This window comes from Leopardus geoffroyi, chromosome D2, assembly GCF_018350155.1.
Source record: "Leopardus geoffroyi isolate Oge1 chromosome D2, O.geoffroyi_Oge1_pat1.0, whole genome shotgun sequence".
NCBI classification, from domain to species: Eukaryota; Metazoa; Chordata; class Mammalia; order Carnivora; family Felidae; genus Leopardus; species Leopardus geoffroyi.
The window spans coordinates 37,702,123-37,723,368 of NC_059334.1; the positions used below are offsets into that span (position 1 = coordinate 37,702,123).

General features: G+C 38.8%; 1 protein-coding gene across 45 annotated transcripts in view; it reads right to left on the reverse strand.

The window, feature by feature from the left end:
* KCNMA1 (potassium calcium-activated channel subfamily M alpha 1) overlaps positions 1–21,246 on the reverse strand; it is a 729,677-nt gene that overhangs the window by 238,128 nt on the left and 470,303 nt on the right. For 44 of the 45 annotated variants that reach the window (XM_045437744.1, XM_045437752.1, XM_045437747.1 and 41 more), the window contains one exon: positions 2,816–2,891. In XM_045437744.1, coding sequence (XP_045293700.1) covers positions 2,816–2,891 — 76 coding nt within the window. Of the gene's footprint in view, positions 1–2,815; positions 2,892–3,024; positions 3,059–21,246 lie in introns of those variants that run through there. The other variant, XM_045437785.1, reaches the window with a different exon arrangement.

A 21,246-nucleotide genomic window follows, 5' to 3' on the forward strand; every position in this document is an offset into this window, starting at 1 on the left:
GGAAGGTCACCATGAACACAGCAGAGTACAGAGGAGTCACCAGAAAAATCGCTCTGCGTCCAAAGCCCTACAAAAACCAAGCCTTCCCTTTCTCTGAATCAGAGCCTTTGGGATCTGGGCTTGGGGGTGTGCAGAAGGAAAGAGCTGAGATTAACCAGGCACCTGAGGAGAGAATAGGCTCAAAGAGCTGGTCTAAAGCCTCTGGAGTTCTTATAAATTAAGTCAAGTTTTCTTCTGTGCCTGGGGTCTGGCCTTTACCTGCTCTCCTATAATGTCATTTTTGTTTTCCCACCAAGAACTCCTAGTCTCCAGGAGCACCAGACTACTCAAAGCACCCCCAAGGGCCATGTTCTCTCACCCATGTGCTTTTGCAGCTTCTATGATTGGATGATGCCCAAGCCCACCCCTGCCTGGATGACATCTAGTTTTCTAGGAAGCTTACCTAAGACCTTTTCTTGAAAAGAGCCTTGACTGCCCCACATTCATGTCAAGCCTGGTTTCATTCCTCTCCTCCATGCCTCACCGCCCCCCACTCCCACCCCTGGATATACCTGTGACCCAGTACCACCACACCACAGGTCCAGCTGGCTCTTCCCTCCTCATGCACTCTCTGATAGCAGGACGCTACTCTGGCACCCATCTCACTGCTGGTACGAATAGATGGTCAGTTCAGGCTTGTTGAATTAACTCAGTCACCCACCTAAGCAACAGGAACAGGGACAATCCGGGGGGGGGGGGTTGTGATGAAAACCCGCTCTACCATAGAAAGAGCTTAACTGAGTGGGAAGTAGGATGATGGGGAGATGCTGTTTGGGGCTCAAGATAGCAGACACATGGCATCCTGCCACCCCATGAGTCTTCCCTAAGGCCACTCTCTCCTGATTTATAGTCACCTCTGTCCCTTGCTGGCTGCTTCAGCTCTTTCCCCTGTGCCTTGGGAGAATGAACCTCACCCATACTTGTGGCCTTCTTGGTGAGTTGTGCACCACAGACATTAGTGCTATTTCCTGCACCTAAAGGAAAAGAATCTTCTCCAAGGATTGGAAAATCGGTGGGTCTCTTGATAAAAGTCCAGAAAAAGATATTTTATTCACATGGCTTAACATTCTCCCAAGTCCAAAAAGGATCCATGTGGAATGCAAGAAAAATGAGAACACAGTTCTCGCCATGCTATTCCTTGGAGTAATGGCACATTCTTAAAACACTGGTATCAGAGAGTTAAAACCCCCTAATTTATGATGTAAACATGAAACAGGGAACGAGGGGCACTATACCATGTTAGAGAGTGTGGTTAACTCCACATGACACATTCTGCATTAGAAAAAAAACAAGTGTCTCTTAAATCAGTCCCTGTGCTTGGCACTGGGTATGCACCAACTCTACCCTAAAAAATATAGCAGAACAATTATGACATAGGTAAGCATTGAGGATTGCTGGCTTATGGATAATCTTAATTTCAAAAGTAATATGAGTTCATTGCACAGAAGAGCCATAAAAAGGTAGAAACGAGGGTTACTGTCACTCAGAAGAAATAGGAAGAATAACAATATTCATTCTATATTAATAATATTACGTAGTATTAAGTGCAACATCAACAAACTCTGACCCCAGGGTAATGAAGGTGCAGAGTAGGGGGACACACTATAGAGGGCTTCTATTACGTTAGATGCTCATTTGCTTTTTAACTTGGCTAACACAAAGAGAATTTGTCCCACATGCACACAGATGAATAGTTAGCAAGGAAAAACCAATTTAGAATTAAAACAAACCAAAATAAACAAACAAAAAGCACTAACCCCAAAGAGGGAAGTCAACAGCCCATCACATTTGTTGGATACGACAGGTTTGGGAAGCTGAGTCCCAGCCTCAGTTATTGGGAAAACAATGCCAAATCCAAGGGCCCTCCCCCACCCCAAATTCAGGTATATTAATTATAAATCACAAAATCCAGAAGCATCCTGTTTTTAATCATTTATCAAACACGTCAACCTAAGAGGAAATGGAACATTAGGAGTGAGCTTCTTAAAGTGTAATTTCCTATAAGAGAAATTTATGGCCTGTACTTATTCTCCATTAGAGTACGTCTAACCTCTTTTATTAGTTTATTCATCAAGGCAGCCTGGGCTCAGACCAGCTCTGCAAACCCACAGGTCATCAGGAAAGGCATCTCTGGGGGATTTTTCCTCCTGCTCCCGTAGTGTTTTCCAGATCATAACACAGTTAACAGAAGCAGTCACAGTACATTCGGCAGAAGGTTTTTAGGTATTCCCCAAAAGGCAATTCACAAAGCAAGCCCCAGGGACTACACTGGCAAGAAAGTGAACATCTAAAATGTACTTTGAAATGAAATGATTTTCTGTTTGCCATATGAGGTTTGTGATTGTGAGTGCTCCAAGAGCACTGCTTCCATTGCTTTTGGGTTTAGGTTCAATTTCTTATTTAGTGATGTAATAAAGGGGCGATTCAGAACCTAGGAGCAAGGACTTCCCAATCACTGAGCTGCTCGATCCCTCATCCACTGTGCACCATCTCTCCAGGATGCTGTGGCTGATTTCCAAGCCACCCACACAGTCCCCCCAAAACTATCTACTTCTCCACATGCACGGCCGTTTCTCTTCTTACCAGACAGTTCCCAGCCCTGCAGAAGAGAGCAGTTCAAACCCCACCCCGGGCTTTCTCCAGATTTCTTTGTTAGATCACTTTTTCTGAGCATAACAGAACTCTAACTTTATAGTGATGAACAAAAACACCTGCTATTTATAATTTGACCTTGGGAACCAGAATGAAGAGAAAAATATGAATAAGAACATCTTACCTTGTTTTAAGGATATTCAGAAACTGCAAAATTTCTGAAAACTGTATCAGTCTGAGAGCTCTTAAAAATCTCAAACCTGGAAAGAGAAATGAAATAGAGACACATTATTCTCACCACGTGGTTTTAATGTTCACACTCTGCCGTTTGATCTACAGCTGCCAGGGTTGAAGGGATATGAAGTTTTTGCAGGAGATTAAACCAACCGGTACCTTGGACATGGTCCTTCATTCTGATTCTTGACTTTAATCTCAGCTGGTAAACTTTCTCATAAAGGAGGCCTGTTTTGAGCCCCTGTAGAGGAAGGTCTGGTGGGGAGAGCCCAGTTTAATGAGGCCTCTCTTTTGTCCATCTTGGATTTAAAGCACTATTTCTAGTTACCTACTGGTCTGAGAGGATTTTTGGCTCTGAAAAATACCAGGAATAGCACAGGGTAACCCTTGTGCTAGGAGCAGATTAGGAACAAATCGGATAATCTTATGTCTTTGATGGATTTTTTTTTTAAACTTTATCTTCAGTCCTGATAAAATGAAGAGTATAGGCCACAGCATTATCTGTTTTCTAGAAGGTTCTATATTTTTCTCCCAATCAAAAAAAAAAATCACATCAGTAAGATCTCACTCCCCATAACTTCAGGATCCAAAATGTGTATATTTCCACTTTTACTAAGTATCAAGATAAATGTTTGTCCTTTCTAAATCGGTAATGAAGAGCTGCTGAACGGAAACAAAGAGGTAGATTTCCAGACAGCAGAAGAGAGATGAACACCTGAAAGGAAGATACAATCAAGGATTAAAGAAAACACAAATTATTGTTGTTTTAATAGACCAGGGTAAAATATATTTCTATTCAGATCCAATTCACGAGTTAAAAACAATCTGAGTCACTCAAAGGGCTTCATGTAAGAGAATTGCTTACATGCTTGGTCATCATATAAGAGAATTACATACAAAATACTGATTATCACAGCTTCAAGATATTTTCAATATCACACCCTTTTCCTAAGGGGGTTTTCTTCTACAGATTTTCTGAAAGCCTTTTGTCAAGCAGCCCCACGTGCCAAGAGCACTGCTAAGCAGAGAGGGGGCTAAATTATTGACAGGCTGCTCTAAGCCGGTGGGTGAGACTTTATCCTGCCTCCATACATAAGGCAGGAACTGGTGGGAAGAAGCTCCAGGGATTCACTGGAATGAATCAAGGAAAGGAGACAGACAGGAAGTCCCCCCCTCCCCATATAGCTCCACATCTGGCCCAGGTAGATTTTGCCTTGTTCAAGCATTAGGTACCAAGGAAAAACTAACACAAAGCCCAGGAGGGAAAAAAATCCCACTGCACAAGAGGGAGAAAAGGATAATGGCTCAAAAGGGAAATTTCTCATCTAAAAAGGATTTACCTTCATGAACAGAAGATTTTCTCAAAAGACATTGGCCTTCTATGCCATATGATATTTATATTACTCTTATTAAACCAAAAAGCACAGAGATGAGAAGGGATATTGATGAACTGAAGGCCCAGGAGCTGAAACACAGTCTTAACCAAACTGATGAAAGGTTCACTTAACACAGCTGAACACTGCACTGGTTGCAGAGGACAAAACTAAGAAGTAATCCCAGAACACAGAGAACATAAGGAAAAGACAGAGAAAAAGGATAAAACTTAAGAAAATGGAAATGGAGGGGAGATCACAGAAATCCAACCTATGAATAAAACATGTTCTGAAGGGAAGTACAAACAACCTGTAGTTCATAAGTAATGGCCAAGACATAATAGAAAAGAACTTTCTAGAAAAGAAAAAAGGATTTGAGATTAAAAGGCAAAATGAATGACCAGCTCTTAGAAACCCATGCTGAGAAGTATCTGCCTTTTCTTTTCTTCAAGTTTCAAGTATTAAAATAAATTAAAAACAAAGTGTCAGGGTGTGGAGAGGGTCACCATTAATGCCACTAAGACCACAAGATGTAACAGTCAGTATAAATGACAATGGGGCAACACTCAGAACTTGAAGATGAGGAGAATCTGATCCAAGACTTTTATGCACAGTCTAGCACTTGTTCAACAATAAAGACAACAAAAAATGTCTTAAAAAATCCAGGATCTCAGGGGTGCCTGGGTGGCTCAGTTGATTAAGCGTCCAACTTCAGCTCAGGTCATGATCTCGCGATTCATGAATTCAAGTCCCGCGTCAGACTCTGTGCTGGCAGCTCACAGCCTGAAGCCTACTTCAGATTCTGTGTCTCCCTCTGTCTCAGCCTCTCCCCTGCTCACACTCGGTCTCTCTCAAAAATAAATAAACAATTAAAAAAAATTTTAAAAATCCAGGATCCCAGAAAATACATTGTTTGTGCAAAATATTTTCAAAGTTAGCAAGCCTTATTAAATTGGAGTGAGTAGCAGAGGCTGGAAGGTGTAGTTTAAAAAAATTTTTAATGTTTATTTATATTTGAGAGAGAGAGAGAGAAACAGAGTGCAAGCAGGTCGGGGACAGAGAGAGAGGCAGATAGAATCCGAAGCAGGCTCCAGGCTCTGAGCTGTCAGCACAGAGCCCAACGTGGGGCTCGAACTCACAAACTGTGAGATCATGACCTGAGCCGAAGTTGGACACTGAACCAACTGAGTCACCCAGGCACCCCTGGAAGGTGTATTTTTAACAAACTCTATTGTTGGTCCTAAGCATCCAGCCCAACCTGGATGGCTGGTCTTAGTCCAGCACCACTGGCATGCACTTGTGGGAGATGAAAAACCAAATTTAGAAACTTGAGGAAAAAAACCCAGTAGCACAGAAACCAGTCAGGAAATAATGATGTTTTAGTAATTATTAGCTGCTAATGGTTTCATCCTGAAAATCTTGTGTGTGCATGTTTGAGTGTGTGTATATATATATATATATATATATTTTACGCTTATGAAAACAAAAATAGGATACATATGACCCAAGCTTTGAACTGGATTTCTTTCTTTCTACTGTAGGTGATGCTATTTGTATCCTATATTATTTGTCTGTAGCTTGCCACATTTTAAAGGGACTCACAAAAATATAATAATAGAATAAAAGCTTCCCTTTTAATGGAGCTGTATGAAAACAAGGGTAGGAAAAACAGTGAATTCAGCAGCCAAAGGTCTTATGCTCTTGCTAGAAGCAAACTGTAGATCTAGCTCTGAGCACTTTGTCAACAAAGTAAGGAATGCAACATCAGAAGATTAATGATGTCCAGAAGAGAAAAGCAAGCTGGTTCTTAGGAAAACAGGTTTTCCAGGATGGAGACAGGAGAGAACTGTCTCAGAACTGTCTCCCTGAAAAAGCGACCACCGTAGGTAATACAAGAATGGGCTGAACAACAGTGGGCTTTTATTTGACTGCCTCATGCTGGTCATTTCCATGGCATTGGCTTTCATTAATGCAAATGAACAAACAAAGTTCTATGTGGATTAAAAAAAAAATCAGTCTACATTTTATCTTTAGGTCAAGCCAAACTGTCTGAAGAAATAGTGGTTTGAAGGACATACCCTTCAGTTCCCTAACTACTTTCTGCCCTGGACCCTGGGGGCCTATTCTCAGCATAGCAGCCAGAATGAACCTGTTAAAAAGTAAAACAGATCACACCATTCCTCTGCTCAAAATCCTCCAATGTCCGCATTTCACACAGAGTAAAAGTCAAAGTCCTTGAAGGGCCTAAAGCAAAGGCAACCCATTTCCTTCTGGATCTGATGTCCTCCCCCACTCCTGACATTACTGTCCCTTCAACCTGGCTGCCCTCCTCAGTGATCCATCCCCGCCGGTACAGGCAAGCTCCTGTGCAGGGGTCCTTCCTGGACACGCTGCTCTCTGTCTGGAGGGCTCTTCCCCACGTGGCCACGGGATTTACTCCCCCACCTCCTGGAGGTGTTTCCTTAATGCAGCTGTCTAGCAAGACCTGCCCCTGCTACTCTACCCCAAATGCAAGCCCCCTCCTTCTCCATCCCCCTAACTCTTATTCTTCATGCCCACTTTCCTTCTCTCCTCAGCACGAAGAAGCACTAGTGTCTTACTTGCTTACGTCATTTACTTTCTGACTCCCTATGTATAGCATCAGCTCAATGAAGGGAGGAACTGCTGTCTGCTTTGCTCATGGCTTTATTTCATAGATGTAAATTAGTACCTGGCACAAGGTGGGAGCTCAATAAATACTCAGTTGAACTGAATAAATAAATCAGACTTTTGAGAAAGAATGAGCAGACAGCTCCAGAGTACATACTCTGCATTCAGGAGTATGTACCCAGCTTCCTGAAGAAAAGAGTCATGAGCACTGAGGGCTTACCTGACGAGCTGAGGGCTGACACCCTTAGGAAATGTAAAGCAGCCTAATACAGGAAAAGCTCTTAACCAGTGGCCACTCTGCTGCACCCAGAGAGATCCTACAGAGGTACAGACAGCAACTCAAATTACATACAAGAGGCCAAGAAAAGGGAGAGGTGGGATGGGTAATGCCTAAATGGCAAACCATTTGTCTTCTTTGCTTCATGATACTGTATTCTTACTACGTGTTTCCTATGACTGAAAATCTCTGGAATAAAATGATATTCTAGGAAAATATAAAATGACTCTAACAGTTGGAAAGAAGCAAATGCGTGTGTACCGAAAAACATGAATTATGTCCCCACAAAGATCCCGATGAGTTCAAGTCAGTTCCTTTAAATATTAAGAAATAGCAAACTTCTCTATACTATATAGTCAACTAATTAAAATGGACTGGCTTTTCAAAAAATTTTTAAAGTTTATTTATTTATTTGGAGAGAGAGAAAGAACAGGGGAGGGCAGAGAGAGAGGGAGAGAGAGAATCCCAACCAGGCTCTGCACTGTTGGCACAGAGTCTGATATGGGGCTCGAACTTATGAACTGTGAGAACATAACCTGAGCCTAAATCAAGAGTCAGACACGCAACTGACTGAGCCACCCAGGAGCCCCTAAAATGGATTGTTCTTTCTTTTCCTGCATTCTGTATTGGTTTAGAAAGCTGGAATTACCTGGACACAGGTACTCCACACATTGGGGGAAAAAAGGCAAACTCATCACATAATGACTAACTACAAGAATCCTAAATAAAACACTATCATATCATATCTGAGACTATATTAAATGAATAACACACATGAGCTGTAGTGGGTGTTGTGAAGCACAGAGGTCTTTATTTTCCCCTGACTCCTGAAGTGGCTTCACCTAAGGTTACATCCTTGCCATGGGAGGCCCCCAATGAGCAGTAAGTGTGGGGACAAAAATTCGCTGCCCTGCCCCATTTGGGATAACCCTAAGGAGCCATCCAGCTGCAGAGCTCTATGTGGCATTGGCTGAGGCCTCTGTTGCAACCGTACTAGAGCTGGAGTTCTCCACCCAGTCTTATTACCTTTATCTCTCAGATCATACCCTGAAGATACAAAGGTTCAACATCTTTGGGATCCAGCAAAAGCAGTTCTAAGAAGGAAGTATATGGTAATACAGGCCTATCTCAAAAACAAGAAAAATCTCAAATAAACAATCTGATCTTAAAGTCCAAAATTAGTAGAAGGAAAAAAATAATAAAGATCAGAGTGGAAACAAAAAAAAAAAAAAAGAGACTAAGTAGAAAGATAGAAAAAAATCAATGAAACTTAGGAGCCAGTGTTTTGAAAAGATATACAAAATTGATAAACTAGTCAGACTCAGAGAGAGAGAGAGAGAGAGAGAGAGAGAGAGAAGTCAAATAAATAAAATAAAAAATGAAGAAGAGGAGGGACACCTGTCTGGCTCAGTCAGAAGAGCATGAAACTCTTCATCTTGAGGTCATAAGTTTGAATCCCCCCATTGGGTATAGAGATTACTAAAAGAAAGAAATAAACTTTAAAAAAGTAAAGCATAGTTTCAAACTAATATTGCAGAAATACAAAGAATTACAAGATATTACTATGAAAAATTATATGCCAATAAATTGGACAACCTAAAAGAAATAGATAAGTCCCTAGAAACAAATAGTCTTCTAAGACTAAATAGGAAAGAAATAGAAAATTGGAATAGACTGATTACTAGAACAAAATTTAATCAGTTATCAAAAAACTCCCAACGAACAAAAGTCTAGGACCAGATGGCTTCACAGGTGAATTTTACCAAACTTTGAAAGAATAGTTAATACCTATCCTTCTCAAACTATTCCAAAAAATAGAAAAGAATGCTTCCAAATTCATTCTATGAGGTCAGCATTACTGTGATACCAAAACCAAACAAAGACACTATAACAGAAAAGAAAATTATGTACCAGTGTCCCTTGGCGCAAGCAGTCTCAACAAGGCAAAAACATACCAATATCCAAAATGAACCTAGATGCAAAAGTCCTCAAAAATATTAGCAAACCATACAAAAACGATCATTTACCATGATCAAGTGGAATTTATTCCAAGGATGATTCAATATCCACAAATCAATCAACATGATACAGCACATTAACAAAAGGGATGACAAAAATGGTATGATCATTTCAATAGATGCAGGAAAAGCATTTTTTTTTAAATCAACATCCATTCATGATAAAATTCCCCACAAAGTGGGCAGAAAGGGAAATGCCTCATCATAATAAAGGCTATATATGACAAACCCACAGCTAACATGATACTCAATGGTCAAAAGCTGAAAGTTTTTCCCCTAAAATCAGGAAAAAGAAAGGATGTCTACTCTCATCACTTTTATTTAACCTAGTACTGGAAGTCGTAGCCATAGCAATCAGGCAAGAAATAAAAAGTCATCCAAGTTCGTAAGGAGGAGGTAAAACTGTACTACTTGCAGATGACATAATATTTTACATAGAAGATCCTAAAGACTTCACTAAAAATCTATTAGAACTGATAAATGAATTCAGTAAAGTTACAGGATACAAAATAAATATACAGAAATCTGATGTGTTTCTATACACTACTAATGAAATAGCAGAAAGAGAAATTAATAAAACAATCTCATTTATAATTACATCACAAAGAATACAATAGGAAAAAAATTAATCAAGGAGGTGAAAAACCTCTACTCTGAAAACTAGAAGACATTGATGAAAGGAACTGAAAACAACACAAATAAATGGAAAGATATTCCATGTTCATAGATCAGAAAAATTAATGTTGTTAAAATGCCCATACTACCCAAAGCAATTTACAGATTCAATACAATCCTTATCAAATGCCAATAGTATTTTTCACAGAAATAGAACAAATCATTCTAAAATTTGTATGGAACCACAAGAGACCCCAAGTAGCTAAAGCAATCTTGAGAAAAAAGAACAAAGCTGGAGATATCACAATCCCAGATTTCAAGATATACCACAAAGTTACAGTAATAAAAACAGTATGATACCAGCACAAAAACAGACACATAGATCAATGAAACAGAATAGAGATCCCAGAAATAAACCCATGCATATCTATGGTTAATTAATCTACAACAAAGAAGATAAGAATATACAATGGGGAAAAGGCAGTCTCTTCAATAAATGGTGCTGGGAAAATTACATGCTGGGATAGCTACATGCAGAGGCATAAAACTCGACCACTTTCTTATACCTTACACAAAAATAAACTCAAAGTTGATTGAATACCTAAATATGAAATCTGAAACCATAAAACTCCTAGAATAAAATGTAGACAGTAATCTCTTGGACATAAATCTTAGCAATATTATTCTGGATATGTCTCCTCAGACAAGGGAAACAAAAGCAAAAATAAACATTTGGGACTAGTGAAGCAAAACAAACAAAAACACCAACAAAACAAAAAACCAACCTACTGAAAGGGAGAAGATATTTGCAAATGACACATCTAAAAGGGGCTGATATCCAAAATATATAAAGAACTCATATCACTCAATACAAAGAAAAGTAATCTGACTCAAAAATGAGCAGAGGACCTAAAGAGATATTTTTCCAAAGAAGACATATAGATGGCCAACAGACATATGAAAAGATGCTCAACATCACTGATCACAAGAAAATGAAAATCAAAAACACAATGAGATATCACCTCACACCTGTCAGAATGGCTAGAATTAAAAATAGAAGAAATAACAAGTATTAACAAGGGATGTGGAGAAAAGGAAACCCTCATGCATTGTTGGTGGGAATGTAAAATGGTGTAGCTACTATGGAAAACAGTATGGAGTTTCCTCAAAAACAGAAATGCAATATGATCCAGTAATTCCATTTCTGAGTATTTACACAAAGAAGATGAAAACGCTAACTTGAAAAGATATATTTACCCCTATGTTTACTGCAGGATTATTTACAATAGCCAAGATATGGAAGCAACCTATATATCCATTGATAAAGAAGATGTATATATACACACATACGTGTGTGCATGTGTGCGTGCGCGCATGCGCGCGCGCACACACACACACACACACACACACACACAATGGATTACTCAGCCATCAAAAAGAATGGAATCTTGCCATTCATGGCAACATGCATGGAAGGAAAGAGTATAATGCTAAGTGAAATAAGTCAGACAGAAAAAGACAAATACCACATAATCTCACTTATGCACAGAACCTAAAAACAAAGCAAATGAACGAACAAAAATGGACTCATAAATACAGAGAAGAAACTGGAAAATGCCAAAGGAGAAGCTGGGGAGGGGATCAGAGAAATAGGTGAGGTAGATTAAGTTATAAAACAAGTAAGTCACAGGGCTGAAGAGTACAGTGTAATAACTTTGTATGATGACAGATAGTAACTACACTTACCATGGTGAGCATTTCAGGATGTATGTAATTGTAAAATCACTATGTTGTACACCTGAAATTATATCTCAACTATACTTCAATTTTTAAAAAATACCCTGGAGATTGTATACCAGAAGAATAAGTATTCTGATAATACATGCAGGCATGTTGGTGGTACTCATTAAATGGTAATTTCATCATATGAAGCTCGAACTCATGAACGGTAAGATCATGACCTGAGCCAAAGTTAAGAGCAGGATGCTTAACTGACTGAGCCACCCAGATGCCCCAGCCATCTACTATTCTCGATCACTTCTTTTATGCCAAAATCCTTAATTATAGTTTACACATACAACAGAAGAAAAAAACTAAAAATAAGCAGACTGGGCAGTGTGTCCACCACAATTTGTAAGCAATGGAGCCAAGTCTCAACCCAAATTTGTGTACCTGCACAAAGCCTAAGCTTGGAAACACTGCCCCGGCACAGACTTCAGCCAGTCAGTTCCAACTGCAAACATCAGTACTCAAGTAAGCACTTTCAACACGGAGATCCTCTTGCCAGAGTCTGCTAACAATGTGCCACCACTATGTAAATGGTCATCTGCCCACAACCCCACCAGATTGATACCCTGATAAAGAAAAGAAGGGAAGGAAGAAGGGAAACTAAGCCTCTGAATTTGAAGGGCCCCAGATAGGAGTTGATCACTATTTTAGTTTTCTATGTCAACAAATGAAGTTCATTATTTTTCACATACTTATCAGTCATTGTATTTTTTCTTTAAAGTGCTTTATAGTGGCCTTTGCCACATGACCTGTGTCTTCATCTTATAAATAAATTTGGGCTTTGTTATACTGAGGACATTTTGTTCTCTAGTATCTCCCACAGTTCGTCATTCTTGTTTTTATTTTGCTTAAGGTTTTTTCTAAGTCTAAAATTCTGTTTTCTTTCTTTTCAAATTCTAAATTTGTTATATGGTCAAATACATCAATCTTTCATCATTGTTTCTTTCTTTTAATATTCAACAATGGCCACCTCCAACATAAAAACAGACTTTTTAAATGCATCCACCTTTCCTCTTTATACTTTTAGGGCAGTGGTTCTGAACCTTGGCTGTACATTTCAAACACCTGGGAAGCTTTAAGAATTACTGATACCTGTGTCCATTCTGACTTTATGGGCCTTGGTACAGCCAGGCAGAGGGAGTCTTAAGCTCTGAGATGATTCTAAGGAGCTGTCAAGGTTGAGAAGCATTGCAAACTTTTTCTGTAAATGGGCAGATAGCAATTATTTTAGGTTCTCTCACAACTCCCACTCTGCTGTAAATATATGTAAATGAATGGGTGTGGCCATATTCCAATAAAGTTTTATTCAAATAATAGCCCAAGGGCCCTAGTTTGCTACACCTGCATTAGAGACCTACTATCAAATTCCACATTCACAGGAACTGCCTAGGATTTATTAACATTCAGATTCTGATTCAGTGGGTCTGAGATGGGGCCTGATACTCTGCATATCTAACCAGCTCTAAAATGATGCAGATACTCTTGGTCAGAGACCACACTTTGAGAAATCAAGGCTGGAACGCAGTAATTCCCAGACTTTGCTGCTAATGCAATCACCCCAGGGATTTTAAAACAATACTGATACCTGCCTCCCCCTCCCAGATACTCAGATTTAATTGGCCTGGGGTACAACCTAGGTGTCAGAATTTTTTAAACTCCCCAGATGATTCTAAAGTGCAACCAAGTTTGGGAACCACTGGTTGAGAATATCTTTTTTTTTTTTTTTCTTTTAACCTTGTTACTCTATCTTGATGTATTTATTTATTTTGGTTAATAGTGTACCAAAGGAACCAAACTTTATTTTTGTTCTCAAATAGTTAGCAAATTTCCCCTTACCTGAGTAATCACTTGAGTAACCTAAAACCACTAGTATACCCACTAAGCATGCTGCCTCGCTACTTAATTTTAAAGAGCATACTTGCTAACTATAACTTAGAAGAAATCAATAGTATAATAAGACACTACCTATAAAAATACATTCAGCTTAAGATCTTAGCAAAAAGGTAGTCTTAACAACATTAGGAGGTAGATGATTTCTATTTTAGTGTTTATAACTGAATACTCAGAAAACCAATAAAGATTAAAAGTGATAAAAAAATTTATGGGGACAAACAATAACAACAGTCAAACAAAGGATAAAATAAATGACTGGCTCATCCAATAGAGAAGCAAATAGAAAAAAACAATTCATGCACAGTTATATACTAATAAAACTGAGAACCTCAGTAATAGGGGATGACTTCTCCAAAATGTAAACCTTGAAAGTTGATATGACCAAAAGGGGAAATAAGTCATTGCAGAATTGTAGTTGGTATGTAAATAGGAAAATTTACTAATACCTTCCTCTCAAAGGCTTTGCAACCATATAATTTATCATTAAATTCTTTAAAACATTTTTTATTGAAATTCTAAACTATCCCATAATACAAAAAAGATAGAAAGCTACTAAGAAAATAAACATCAACCTGCTACGAAAAACTGACTTTTCAAAACACAAAAATAAAATAATCTCACGAATGTTAGAGATGCTGCATTCTACATAAAATACCAATATATATAATTCATCAGTGGATCAAATAATACTCCAGAGCATCGTAGTTAGATTTAGCAGGTTGAAAACAATGCTTTATCTCTGCCCCCTCTCAAAACCTCACTAAAGTAATACTAGTGGGGGAAAATGGTAAAATCCCCAAGGACAAAAAGAAGGGAAGAGAGGCTATAGCACATAAGAGAAAAGCACAAAATGTTGGCAGGTGAAAAGTGGATACTTGGTTGGAAATTAACTCAACAGAACTAAGAAACCTAATTTCACATTTGTATAACACATAGAGCAACCATATACATATATATGTATACATATATGTATATATATCGAACACATTTGTTATATGTCTCTATATATTAACATACATAGTAATAACTGTATATTTATATATATATATATAACCATAATGATAAAAGAATATATGAAATGTCCTTTGTCAACAAATTTCAATGAGGAATTCCACAAAGACTGAGGTTGGAGGAGGTGGCAGATGCGGAGATTTTAGTAAAGAAGAAAACAACTGTCCAAAAAATGAAATGGGGTGACTGACACTGGGAAGGAGGAGGCTGGGACAGTGACACTGACTGATGGGGACACCAAATGGGAGCAGCCAGGACACAGCAATAAGTGTGGGCATTTTAGTTGCTAAGCAATACTGAGTGAACAGGTAAGTCCTAGAAAGAAATTGCCACCACAGCTGTAAGAACAGCTACTAGAGCGGAAGGCAGCACCGCACAGCCCAGCATTCACTGGACAAGTTGCCAGAGGCAAAGACAGCACTCACAGCACACATCTCAAATCCAAAGAGGAACACAGAATTGAGAAAGTCATTTTGAGGAAAATCAAGTTTCCTTTGAAAAAAATACATATTCTAGGGGCACCTGGGTGGCTTAGTCAGTTGAACGTCCAACTTTGGCTCAGGTCATGATCTCAGGGTTTGTGGGTTTGAGCCCCATGTTGGGCTCTGTGCTGACAGCTGAAGCCTGGAGCCTGCTTCAGATTCTGTATCTCTCTCTCTCTCTGCCCCTCCCTTGCTTGCACTCTGTCTCTGTCTCTCTCTCAAAAACCAATAAATAGTAAAAAAAATTTTTTTAAAGAAAAAAATGCATATTCTAGCAAACTGACATTTGAGAATACAACATGAAAGCAACAGCTTCAGAAAAAATTTAATTGAAAACCATAAAGAGTTGTAACAAAATATGTCAACACTACGAAGTCAAGTAGATAGCTGAGAAATTAAAATTTGAATATCAAAGCGTTAAAAAGTCAACAAAACAGAAGAGTGGACATAGCTACATACAAACCGGAGGGCTGAACTATCAAATAGAGATCTCTTCCTTCAAAAGGATAAAAAATACAAAGGAAAAAGTCAAGGCATGGAAAACAAGCACAGCATTTTTAACATTTATGTAGTTGAATTTCCAAAAGGAGAAAATAAAGGCAACTGGAAGCAGGAAAAACTCAAATAATATTAGAATCAAGTTTCCCTGGCCAGAAGAATGACCTGTATCCTCAGATTGGAAAGGTCTGTTAAGTATCCAGCAGGTTGCATTGTCAAAGGTCCAAATCTAGGCATATCATGGTGGCATTTCAGAACATCAGTGTAAAGATCTAAGCCCCTCGAAGCAGTGAGAATCAACTTATTGTCACAGTTCCCCTAGCCACACTGGGTGAAAGGAAACAAAGGAAGGATATCTTCATAATTCTCGAGAGAAATCATTTGGAACCAAGAAAGATATACTTAGCCAGCTTCAAGAAAAATAAATCCGAAAGAAGTGAGATACAAGAACCAATGTAGGAAAAGAATTAAAAGTAACTGATTGGTTTATGTGTTGGCTGAATATTACAAGACATAATAAATAATAGCAACGACCCCAAAATTAAAATCTCTAGATGATACTGTATGTAAGATAGAGATATGGAGATGGGACAGCAGTGGAGGTAAGAAAGGTGTGCTAAAGCTCCCGTCCTGCTTGAGGAGAAAATACTATTTTTTAAGTGTATTTATTATAAGTAATCTCTACACCCAACGTGGGGCTCAAACTCATGACCCCTAGATTAAGAGATACATACTCTTCTGATTGAGCCAGCCAGGTGCCCCGAGGGGAAGATACTATTAATTATACATATTAATAGAAAAGTTATGTTTAAGTATGTGTATCAAAAATTTAAATAGGGGCTCTCGTGTGGCTCAGTCAGTTGAGTGTCCGAATCCGGCTTAGGTCATGATCTCAGGGGTTCACGAGTTAAAAGTCCTGCATCATGCTTTCTGCTGTCAGAGCAGAGCCCTCCTTAGATCCTCTGTCCCCGGCTCTTCCTGCCCCTCACCCACTTGTGTGCGCACGCATTCTCTCTCTCAGAAAAATAAATAAGCATTAAAAAAAATTAGAAAAAAAACTTAAGAATATATTTGGAATTAAAAATTCAAAATCTTAGGAGGGGAAAAAGAACAAAAAAAAAAAAAAAGACCAATCCAACTAAAGGAAAACAGTTGTGAAAAAAGAAACCAAAGAAAAGCATATTAATTAGAAAATACTATTGTAACAGTAAAAACAGCCCAAAAATATATTAGTCATCACAATAGAACTAAGTAAGTTAAGTTCACCTATTAAAATACAATGACTCTCAGGTAGTAGAAAACCATCACTAACACATTCTAGAGGCATGCTGTGTGTAAGAAATACACCAAAAACAAAACACAAAGAAAAGTTAGAAATTAAAAGCTGAAAAATAGATATCAGACAAATGTTGACAAAAAAGGGGGAAACAAAGTGACAATGATATCAACTAAAGTGGCAACTGCTGTGAAAAATTATGAGAGAAGTAAAGAGTAATACCTCATATTGATAAAAGGAACATGCACCAAGAATGTGTAGCAATGAAGAAATTTTACACACCTAAGAATATAACTTTGAGATGCAGGACACAAAATCTGGTAAGAATACATCAAACAAAAAAAAAGTTGACAATGCCACATCACAATGGGAGATGCTAATGTTCCTTTTCCAGAAACTAGCCAAAAAATAAGCACAAATAAAGAATATATGCATAACATTTAATTCCTTGGGATATATTTGTATAAGTTTATCAGAATGGATGGACAGACATATATACTACTCACTAATCTAGGAATACACATTCTTTAATAACAACTGTTGAATAGTAACAAAAACTGACCATGCATTAGGCCACAAAGAAACTTCACCAAATTCCCAAATGCAGAAATCATAGGGGCCAACTACCCCAAAGCAATAGAATAAGAAAATCACAAAAAGATAGGCAAAATAGACTGTCTTCTAGAGAGAAGCACTGAATATATGAAAAGGGAGTTATCACAAATTGAAAGGATATGAGCATTATAAATGATGGAACAATTGGTTAACAGCAATGATCAATATAAACAGCCATCTCATACCAGAATTGAAATTAATTTGAGATAAATTAAAAATGAAATATAAATGACAAGCCATAGAAAAGCTAAAGAAAATGTAATTATGTATCTATTAGCTCTCTGCAGAGAGGAAGAATTTCTAAACTCAGATATGAAAGGAATCATAAAAACTCTTAAATATCAGATCAGCCACCATAAAATTATCAAAATTCTACATGTCAAAAACAGTACTGAAGATAAGATGATAGCCTATAAGAAAAATAATGTAATATGATATAATGAGGATACGATATAATAAGGATATGATATATAAGGATGAACCTTTTGTAATGTCAAAAGCATGTATGGAAAATACCTTATCCCTAGTTCATAAGTAGGCAAAAAATCATAATGAAACACATCATAAAAGAGTAAGTATAAGTAGTAAGCAACGATTAGAAATGATTAGACTTGGTTGAAACAAGAGAAATGCAAGTTAACCAAAAATACAGTAACATTGTGTTTATTCTACTTAACTAGCAGCACATCTGAGTTTCACCTCCTAGAGATGACTCTACAAATGAGATAATTTTATAGTTTGAGGGTGGAACTGTCCAATGATTCAGAATTTTCAGAAAGTTATTCCACATTATGAATCAAACTAATTCCATTTCGGAAATATAACAAAATATGGAAAAATGCTACAGGAAATGCTCGTTGCAAAATTACTCATTAAACAAGAAAAATAGGACAGCAGCTTCGTACCTAAACATGGGTTCTCTTCAATACAGTCCATCTTCTTTATGAGCTATTACACAGGTTTGAGAATAATATAACAAAGGAAATGTTATGAGACGGTGTTAAGTTAAAGAAGCAGGATGTGGGAAGCAGAGTGGCGATTACCAGAGGCTGTGGCGTGAGGGAAAGAGGACTTATTTACTGGGTAAAGAGCTTCGGATTTGCAAGATGACATCTGGGGATCCATTCCACAACAATGCCAATATACTTAACACTATTAAACTGTACTCTAAAAAATGGTTAAGATGGAAAATTTTATGTTCTATGTTACTGTTTTTTAAAACAACACAGAACGTAAAATTGTGTTTCAAAACAAAACAAAACAAAACAAAACAAAACACACAAAACATAAAATTGGGTATGGAACCCAATGACGGGCTTGAACTCATAACCTGAGATCAAGACCTGAGCTGAGATCAAGAGTCAGATGCTTAACCAACTGAGCTACCCAGGTGTCCCTATCTATGTTCTGTGCTTTTAAACCACAATTTAGAAAAGAAAAAAAAAAAAAAAAAAGCAAACTGGAAACTCAAAAAAAAAAAAAAAGTAGTATATAAAATGCATGTTCTCTATAATAAAACTATAAAAACTAGGGGGTGCCTGGGTGGCTAAGTCAGTTAAGTGTCTGACTCTTGGTTTTGGCTGAGGTCATGATCTCACGGTTCATGAGTTTGAGTCCTACATCGGCCTCCGCGTTGAGAGCAGAGCCTGCCTGGGATCCTCTCTCTCTCTCCCTCTCTCTCTCTGCCCCTCCTCCAATCTCTCTGTCTCTCAAAATCAATCAATCAATCAATCAATCAATCTAAAAACTATAGCTATATGAAAAATAAGAACTAGAAGAAAAGCATAAAATGGTGACAGTGGTTGTGTTACAGAGGCAGGGTTTTTGAATTTCTTTAATTTCCTCAAGTTTTTAAAAATTTTCTGTAACATATATATATAAATTTCTCTTTTTATTCATAATTTTTTGTTGCTGTTATAAAATTGACGGCAAGTCAAGACTGACTGAGCACAGGTCCTCTGGCTCTGAGCCCTGTGTCCCTGTCAAAATGTCAGGACCCTGAAGCCAGCAGCTCTAGGCAGGATAGACCCCAGGCCACTGCTGTTCCTTCAGAGGGTCAAACTTATTGCCTGGGGCCTGAACAACTAGGTTAGGGTCATCCTGGGAACCGGTACCAAGGCATTTCCTACTGGGCAGCTAGCCAGGTAAGTGATTAGGAACTCTTTCTCAGAGGGAAGCAGCATTGTTATTCTGACAGACATTAAGGGATGTGGAGGCAAATGATCAGTCATTCACCATTCAGGGTTCCCATTGCCCTGGGGCAGAAACAAGGTCCCATTTGAGTGGAAGACTGAGAAAACACAAAAGCAACCACATCCCAGCCTGTGGCGGAAAGCCTGCCAGGGTTTTCCAATTTGCTATTTTCCATTCCCTTTAACTCCTTAATCTTTAAATCCAAAAAGCTGAAAGGTTCAAATAAACCTCTGTCCTTTCCAATCCCTCCACCCCCACGTAAATCCTGAAGAGCAATTATTTTTGCGGTGTCTGACAAGGTCATAGTCATCTGGCCTTGCAGTCAGTGAGCTCAAACTGAGGCCAGGAGTTCTCAGGGTAACAGCGGGGTGGGGGGGGGAGGCGCAGATACAAGCACAGGGAGGCTTCTCCAAGGTGCTCCCCTTCTCCAGGGTAGTCACCCAACTGCTGTCACCAGGACCCACCTCCCATGCTCACCTCACGTGCTTCTCAGCCCCAGCACAGAGTGAACTGGAGCCTCTCCTTTCGAGCTGGAGGGAGAGGACTGTCTTTCTTGCTCTCAAATGCCCCTGGGCTTTTGTTCCTCCAGTCAGAGCTTTTATAAACAGTGCCTGCTTGTCTGACCTTTTCAAACCTTTTCCCTGGGTAATTGTTTGGGCTGTTTTGTTCCCCAACTCATCCCAGAACTGCTTCCTGTGTGACAGATATGAAACATCAGTTGAGATGCAACTGGGATTGTCACCTATTCATTCATTCATTCATTCATTCATGCCGTAACATGTACAGTACGAGTGCTCTATACCAGTCTCTCACTGTTTGAAACACTAAAGGCAGCAGGGGTGATGCTCTGACTTCAAGAATCTTCTATTTGAAATGGGGAGGGGCAGAAAGTAAAGGAACACATTTTTTGTGTGTGTAAACAAGCAAGTCTTCTTGCTTTTATCCCTTAAATATATATGAACTAACTCATCTTTTCCTTCCCCGCTGCCAGAACCATGGGCCAAGCCATTGTTACCTCCAGCTTGGCCGACAGCCCCAAGCTGTTCTTCCTGCTTCACTTTTATTCCTTCAGCCCACCCTGCCCAGGACCATTCTCCAGACATCAGTCAGGTCACATTGCCACCGGCCAAGAGCTGTCTCACCAGAAATCAATTTCAGATTCCTTATCTTACTCTGGAAGGCTTTCCATGATCTCTCCTTTCACTTCCACTCTCCCCATCCTCATACCCTCCACACTGTGCCTCTACTCCTTGAACGTTTCCCACTCATTCTCAGCTCAGCCTTCCCTTCCATTCTTTTCTAGAATGTCCTTCCCCTAAATCATTGTAAGAGAGGCTCAACTGGACACTGCCTTAGAGAGGTCTTTTCTGGCCAGCCAATTTGTAGCCTCCCTCCCATTACCATGTCCTTCTTTAACTCTCTACCATGACCTTTTATTTGCTTGTATATGTGCCCATTTTCTCCCATAGAATGTGTGCTCCATCATAGCAGCTGCCTCATACACCTGCTCACCACTGTGTTTATCATCTTCCAGCGCAGTGATGACTGACACATAGTAAGCACTCACTGCTGAAAATGAATGAATGAATTTATGAGAAACCATTCCAAAGGAAAGTAAGAAGAAGATTAGATACTAAGTTAAACCTGTAGTATTGCTCAGTTACTCAACTCTTACTCAGGAAATGGTCTATTT